This window comes from Battus philenor, unplaced genomic scaffold (genome assembly GCF_028537555.1).
Source record: "Battus philenor isolate CCGP_79_NKW_IND1 unplaced genomic scaffold, ilBatPhil1.0.hap1 SCAF_5, whole genome shotgun sequence".
Taxonomy (NCBI): domain Eukaryota; kingdom Metazoa; phylum Arthropoda; class Insecta; order Lepidoptera; family Papilionidae; genus Battus; species Battus philenor.
In genome coordinates, this window is record NW_027181715.1 from 12,894,158 (window position 1) to 12,902,091 (window position 7,934).

General features: G+C 32.7%; 1 protein-coding gene across 1 annotated transcript; it reads right to left on the bottom strand.

Moving 5' to 3' along the window:
- Positions 1–489: 489 nt before the first annotated feature.
- On the bottom strand, positions 490–6,227 carry LOC137929475 (acetylcholinesterase-like). The gene is made up of 3 exons (XM_068772441.1): positions 4,453–6,227; positions 3,310–3,485; positions 490–1,113 (listed from the first exon to the last, which is right to left on the bottom strand). The coding sequence occupies exons 1-3, from the start codon at positions 6,225–6,227 to the stop codon at positions 980–982; spliced, it is 2,085 nt and encodes a 694-aa protein (XP_068628542.1). The 3' UTR covers positions 490–979.
- Between the last annotated feature and the right edge of the window lie 1,707 nt (positions 6,228–7,934).

The window sequence follows — 7,934 nt, forward strand, 5'->3', positions numbered from 1 at the left end:
TGTTTACTCATACCAATATTTGAAAGCTGAACCGTTGAGTACTACATTCGCTATACTATATGTATCGATCCTAAATTATAAGATACTAATTTGAATGATCTAATATACTCAGTACTACATCTCTGTACAACTGTTGAGAGAAAAACATCACCGTTCTCTCGGTTGTGTTGTATAATAAACTTTATTTGTATTTTCAAATTTGTCTCTAACTTTCAACTCTATCTTTTTTATAAATTTGGTTAATCGATGTCAAGTCTTCAAGTTTTAAGCCGCCAACCAAACGAACTTTCTCATCCCTTATCGTTTCATTAAAATCGAGCCGTAAATCACGTACAACTTTCTAATATTGGTCCACTACAAAGTTGTGAAATGGCCTAGCTTATTGTATCATCTTATTTACTAAGGCTAGAATGAACTTAAATATTTCTATGCCTTGCGTGATATGTATTGCAATAGAGGCGCATTAAAGCTAACAATTTAATTCGCGTTCATTTAAATCCATCTTTTACAAATTAATATAACAGACATTCATCGAAATTTTTCAACATCGTTCCAGATACTTCCACGAATTATTTATTCGAAAGATATGTAGTAGAGACTTACGGGCTATGACAAAATTACGTCTACGTAATATCTATAATTTATTATTAACAAGTGATATGTCATTGGAGGCATCACTCCTTTTAAAATAGATTACAACAATAGTTCATAAACAATAATTATACATCACTTACATATTAATTATGGAACTTAATATCATGTCGCCTATAACAGAGTTTGTTCTGGACCTGTAGCGCAATTTAACACTTCAGGTGGCTTATAACTAAAATTTCCATAAATCTACAAACTTTACATATAAAAATAAGTTAAGAAAATATCCCTAAGACTCGTTCTACAGAAAGATCAATCGTCGAATTAAAATACAACAATTTGTGAAACTTAAACAAGTAAGCCTAGAAATAACTTTAAGTCGTACGGTTTAAATAAAGAATTTTATTTTTAAAAACACGTATTGTATGTTGATGACCGCAATGTAACTAAAGCCGATGACGCTGAAGGAATAACGCAAATTCATTGCAGTATTAGTACAGTTCTTGGGAGCTTCGGGCTTACCTGAAAAATCAAAATAAACAGATTTTTTATTATAACTTAATTTAAATAATAACAATTTTTGATGATTATTTTATGTAAAACTAATCTAGCTATTGAAGTATTTTTTTTCAAACAAACAATTTATTGACGTGTGTCATAAACTTAATACAACACAATATATATTTAATAAAAATTAATGTTACGACCATGTTAAGGTGAAGAACATGCAAAAAAAAATAAATACAAAAATATAAAAGTTTCCAGAGGATACTAAGTTAGCAGAACCTACGTCTTGAGAAACTTTTGCATCAATAAAACATAACAGCGAGAATTGTTATACGACAACATTCAAGATTTTGTAAGCGTATATACGTGTGTATATGTTTATGTTTGTTTGTTTGTAACTGTAAGAGAAAGGTTTAAATAACCTTCATCACCGTTTCAGCTCACAGACGCCTACTGCAACGCACAGGCCTACTACATAGATTTCTATGAGTTATATATTATAATCACCATGCTTAGCAGGTAGATTGGCGATCGCAGTGCGGTATTATGGTACACAGAGGACGCTGCCTATCCTCCGTAAACTTATTTGAGAGCAGTCCTCTACTGCTGGCCTACCACTGCTCAGTTTTATTTTTAATCCATTTATATTACATTTTACCTATCTATTTCTTCTTATTTCATAATCACAATAAGCATAGCATTGTAGTTATTCGATTTTTGAAAAGGCTTTTTCTTACTATATATTATATTACTATTACTTATTATTGCATTATTCATTATTTCTGATACAAAAGACTTTTGAAAAGTATGAACTATACATTAATTAAAAGAAGATGAGCATATACGTTCACTTATTTAGATAATTTACACTCTTAACTAATTACTACTAATGTTATAAATAAATATTTTATAACCTTTAAAATATATTGTTTTAGAACGGAAAATTTTGCATACATTCTTAAAATTTAAAATCATTCGATTACACTGCTTTATCAGTATAAAACTGGGATTTTTCTAAAGATATCTATAACGTTATCGAACACCTGTACAAAATTTACTTGTTTATAATCACTGCGGATGTCTTAAATATAATATCATAAAACTGATATTAACATATCCTTCATCACGCAATTATAAAGATGCATTAATATTTGCAATCATTATAGTTATGATAATAATAATAAAGGCTTTAATTCGGACTTATAATAAGTAATAAGTACAATAATGTTTTCTTAATACTACATTTGCCAGTTGGCAAAGGCCCCCTCCAACCCCTAATCTACTCTATCTCTGGCCACTGTGCTCCATGTCATATATCATCGTGCCCGTTTATGTTTGTCTACCTCTTTTTCTTTTTACTTCCCTAGGATACCACCTGAGTAAATATTTTGCCTCACGTATCCTTTCCTCTTATCATATGTCCTGACCATTTCTATTTAAGTCGTTTTATAATAATTTTTTTGTTAATTTGAATATTATTTGAATCAAATAAAAATCAAGTACTTCTACCTATGATCACTTAAGCATTATAATAAAAATAGTTTAGACATCTATGTAATTTAAAAGAAACTTTTCCTTTTGCATTTTCAATTTCGTAAACATAATATTATTTTAATTATAATAACTTTGTAATTTTTCTACTGCTACAAATCTTGAGTGCCGGTGTTTTAAGCCATATGTTTTTATCATATTGGATACATACAGAAAGAAACAATAATCATCTTTAGTTAGAAAGTGTTCCAGCATTCATAGATTTTTAATCTTGGACCTTCAGAGTTTGACTTTTTTCGGTTTCTTCAAATGGGTAACATCAGGAGAGCCGTAGTTAGTATTCAAAACATTCAAAATTTCTATGAAAATGGATAATGTATCTACTTAAAAGAGTGCAAAAATAGTGACGAATACAACGATCCGTAGAGAATAAATTTGAATATCAATAAACATTGGCAAATATATCTTAATAAGTATCGTAAGTTTTACGGAAATGCGTAATAATGAGTCATTAAAATGTTTATTATTCGAATCAATCATAATAATCATTGTGTTATGCACTTTTTAAAATTTCCTTTATCACTCCTTAAGGCTCTTATCATTTACCTCATCATTTAACATAATCTCTTTTAAAGTACCTACCGCAGATCCACCTTTTTTACATCGACATACTCACTTATTTAAATGGTAACCAATTTTTTTATAATGTGGTACACTTACTAGTGGCAGCCATGAGTTGAGGTAAATATTTTTGCCAGAAAGCACACTGCTTCACACGTAGGCCATGACCGATAGCACTGGAATTAACAGCGAGTGACAAATATTCCCTGCCGGTTGCCGTATGAATAGGCCAATGTACTTCAGTCACTTCGCCGTTTGGACTCACCGATGGGTTTCTGGTAAAACATAGAAAGTGTTCATTTATTAGCTCACTAAACAATACAAGTATTCTATAAATTTTATAGAAATTAATTAAATATACATAAGTACATCGTGATTGACTATAGGAGTAAATGATTTGTAGCTAAACCAATCGGATAAATGAAGGTATCCAAGCAGCAATTGGACAAGATAAACTCATCTCTTTGACTTCTCACTTTGACTTTCAACAAGAAAACTTCTCTCTTTAAAGGCGACGTATATAGCTTATTTATCCGCAAAAATAGTTTAAGATTTAACATGTATTTCTATTAACCATCTATAAAGTGATTTCTATAAAATACGATATTAATAGTTTTTTTCCATTGAACAGGCTATACTTTGCGATTAGATATTAAATTCTGGCAGTACAATATCTACAAGAATAGTTAATAAATTTTAATGTATAGTAATACGAATATTCCTTTTCTTATCTTTATTATGATTATGTTATTTACTACTTTTTAAACTATTGATTATGGATAATGTGTACTATACATTAAATGACCGCAAAGAACATATAAATTTAACCCTTTAGAGTATTAACGCCTATAGCCCGTCACCTTTTGTTTTATAAAAATACAAGAATAGGTAATGAAAAACTGTCAATCTCTTTTAAAACAGTTTAACAAGGTAAAATTTAAATATTAACATTAAAAACATTCTTCTAATTAAAGTATGCGAATATTATTACAAGGTATATTAGTAAAGTCAGGAAACATTTTTAATCTTAATTAATCATATTTATTTTTGATATCAGATTTGATATCGATACCAGCCAGATACAAACAGTACAAAGTAATTTTAGAAAAAGAAAATAACAAATTAATTATAAAAAAATGTTTCTCATCTGACATAATTCTAAATTGCCATAGTTAAACTAGCTAACCGTTTTCTATTAGATTTAGTAATGAGTTCAAATTTTATGATTTATAATATACATACCCTGTTCTTGCGAAATTCGCCCAGTATCTCATTAAACGCTTACTAAACTCAATTTCTTCTGGTGAATAGTTCTTTCCCGGGTTCAAAGGTTCACCGAAAACATAATTTATTTCATCCGCATGCATCACTCCGGTCCAAGAAGGCCAAGGATTATTCTTACTGCGATGCTTGTAATAGTAAGTATACACATTGTTGCCTGTCTCCGCGTATCTATGAGCAAATTCATTAACCCCACAAGTGAAATGATAATCTCCTACCATTTTATCTAACGCGTTACGGTTTTTCACAGGATCATCAGGGTTCAGCCAATCTGTGTATTCGAATACAATTGCTTGTCTACCAACATCATTCACGTAGGGATTCAACTCTCGTACTGCTTGCAAGTACTGTTCCCTTGTGATTCCCACATTCTCTTCTTTCGGGAATAATTCCGTCAGATAATACAATATGAAGTAGTAGCCCTCTTCAGTATTCGATCCCATAAGGATGTTCGTCTTTTTAAAATTCTGATGTATCAATGACCTTATTGGCATTTCATCTAAAAATGATCCATCGATTATTGGAACGAACGGAAATTCGCAGATTCCTAACGTTCCCCACTCATTGTTCACAAGTTCATCAGCGCTCTTTTTTCTTAGACAATCTATCATCGGTCCCATATCTGTTCTGGAATTTGGACAATGAACTGCTTCAGCTAATCGGATACCTCGTAGAATACTCTCTTCTCGTGATATTATAGCCCAAGGTGCAGTCGCTGCACCTGATTGCATTATAGCTTGAGAAAACAGATTTCTTGAAAGTGGAGACAGCAAATGCAGAGACACTGATACTGCCCCTGCTGATTCACCAAACAAGGTAATGTTGTGCGGATTACCGCCAAAGTATGCAATGTTATCCTTAACCCATTGTAAAGCCATTATTTGATCAAATAGGCCAGCATTTCCTGGAACGTCAGGCGTATCAAAAAACAGAAAGCCCAATGATGCTACTCTGTACTGCATCGAGACGTAAACAATTTTTTCTTCAGAAACGAGTATCTTAGGGTCGTAAACATCGAGTGTAGCTGTTCCCGAATAAAAACCACCGCCAAATACCCAAAGCATTACAGCAGCATTTTTAGGACGAGGTCTAGGTGTTACAATGTTTATATAAAGACAATCTTCCTGCATGTCTGTGTTAGGATTCCACATCATTGCACCAGGGAAATCGCCGAACACCGTATCTACAATTTGGACGCATGAATGTGGCAGTGTCGTTGTGTTCAAAATTTCTTCTCCCCAACTTTCGACAGGTCTTGGATGCCGGAATCGTAAGTCGCCGATTGGTTTCTGCGCGTAAGGGATACCAAACCACGCATCTACTTGTTTTCCCGTTGCTGCGGTTAATGTTATCCCTCTGACTTTTCCTTTTCTCGTTCGAACGATCAATGGGTCTTCATCTTCCGGACCTAGTTGAGGCTCGTCCGCAATAAGCTCTTCAGCTCGTTCGTGATTTGAGTAAAATCTATCATCATACCGTGCACGTTTAGAAGATGATTCGGCTTCTTCAAACTTGGCCCTCTTGGAGGACGTTTCGTGTTCATCAATTCGAGGAAGAATGGTGTCTAGTTCAGGGTTGTATCGAACGGCTTCGCCATGGCCTCTATAAGGCTGTGGTGGGGCCGCGATTGGGAAATGAAGAGGGTGGTCAGGCGCATGATGTCGAGCACGATGTTCATGCGGGCCGGCTATAGCTCGCGCCACGAGCGCGGCCAGCGTTGCCACCAGCACCCGCATGCCGTCGCTGTTCTTAGTATCACCACCTGAAACGCATGCAAGCAAACACTTTAATATAATTGTTCATCAATAGTAACAATTTTTGATACCACGATTCAGTTACATTTTTATATCCAAGCTCCCATTTCATAGTCATAAAGAACAATATATATATAGATATTGTATTAAGTAAAACTAGTGATAGTGAAAATATAAAACAAATTATAAACGCAAATGCTGAAAATTATACGGTATACATTAGACAAGGTCGTGTTTCTCTTTTGCAAGAACATGCAAAGATTATAGAGCACAATACTTGTATGAACGGCAACCAGGAGAAAGAGACAACTCTAATTCCCAAGAGAACACAGTACACGCTCGGAGATACTTAAAATAGTTTTTCATACCACAACTTGCGATTCATCAACGTATCTTTGCATACAACATTGAATGACTTTGACCTCAATAAAGATTTATTTGAATCTTACCTTTATTTCAGAGTTGTGCCAATATTTAAAAACACTAATATTTTAACAGTACTTTCATCTTAGCAATATAGACATTGTCCACGGAATCAGTTTAAAATATAATAATGATACGGATTCTCAGAATCAATTAGAATCTTTTAATTTGTTGAAATAGTTAATGATTCTCAATCATCGCATATTTTGTTAGAAAAGAAACTCTGTAATATAACATGATGCCATGTGCAGGTAATTTGCTATAATTTGTTTCAGAAAATAAAAGTGCTAAAACATCTATTGTATGCTGTGATATATACTATTCACAATCGAGTAGCTATTAACAAATACATTTTGTTCATTGCTAAGTATTTGAGAAGTAAACAAAGATAAAAATATGACTTGCTACCGTTAAATATGTGCAGTGGTAGTCTAGCGTTAGAGAACTGAGACTTGCGATCTAAAGTTAGGGGTCCGTTCCCGGAAGATAATCCTTTATTATTCACACTTTATGCGTTAATTATAAAGGATTGCCACTGATCACAAATAAGTCTTTAAAAGATGGGCAGTAGCGTCGTCTGTTACAATAATACCGCACTGCGAGCTCCAACCCGCCTGTTAAGCGTGGCTAGTATGGTATATTCCCCCATAGATACCTTTGGGGAGGCCAAAGACCTGGTTACCAATAATCAAGTATTTTCTTGCAAATATACATCTTTACGGAAAACAGTTGCTATACTGATAATCTTTTATGGTTATTAAACATGTCTAACATCAAAAAAAAAATATTGTCGTTTTGCGAAACAGAAAAATAACTTGTGAAGGGGTCTATTAATTCTGTGTGTTTCTTTAAATATTTTGTTAATTAAAGCTTTTCATGTTAATAAAAACACGACACTTTTCCCATACAAACCACAAAGTATATAAAAATACATACTTCTAGCTGTCAGCCATTTGACGTTAATTAAAAGTAAAGAAAGTGTAAATAATTAATCAAAGATAGTACGACTATCTTTGAATAATAACATGAGTATTGTGGATTGTTTTCAAAACAATTTTTTGTATTTAGTCATTGTTTATTACTAATACATTATATCAATGAATTCAACGATTAATCAGAAATGCGTTTTATTTTATTTTTTACCTATTGAATTGCATTATGACATTATTAAAACTTTTGAAATATTCTCTTTACTATTTTTAGGCAAATGAAATATCTCAGATAGTACACATTCAACACGAATGTGACATTTAGTTTTGAGTTTTT

Coding starts and splice junctions, on each gene's coding strand:
- LOC137929475 (XM_068772441.1), bottom strand. CDS start 6,227: ATGCGGGTGCTGGTGGCAACGCTGGCCGCGCTCGTGGCGCGAGCTATA. Junction 3,486..4,452: donor GCGAATTTCGCAAGAACAGG/GTATGTATATTA, acceptor ATGTTTTACCAG/AAACCCATCGGTGAGTCCAA. Junction 1,114..3,309: donor TCAACTCATGGCTGCCACTA/GTAAGTGTACCA, acceptor TTGATTTTTCAG/GTAAGCCCGAAGCTCCCAAG.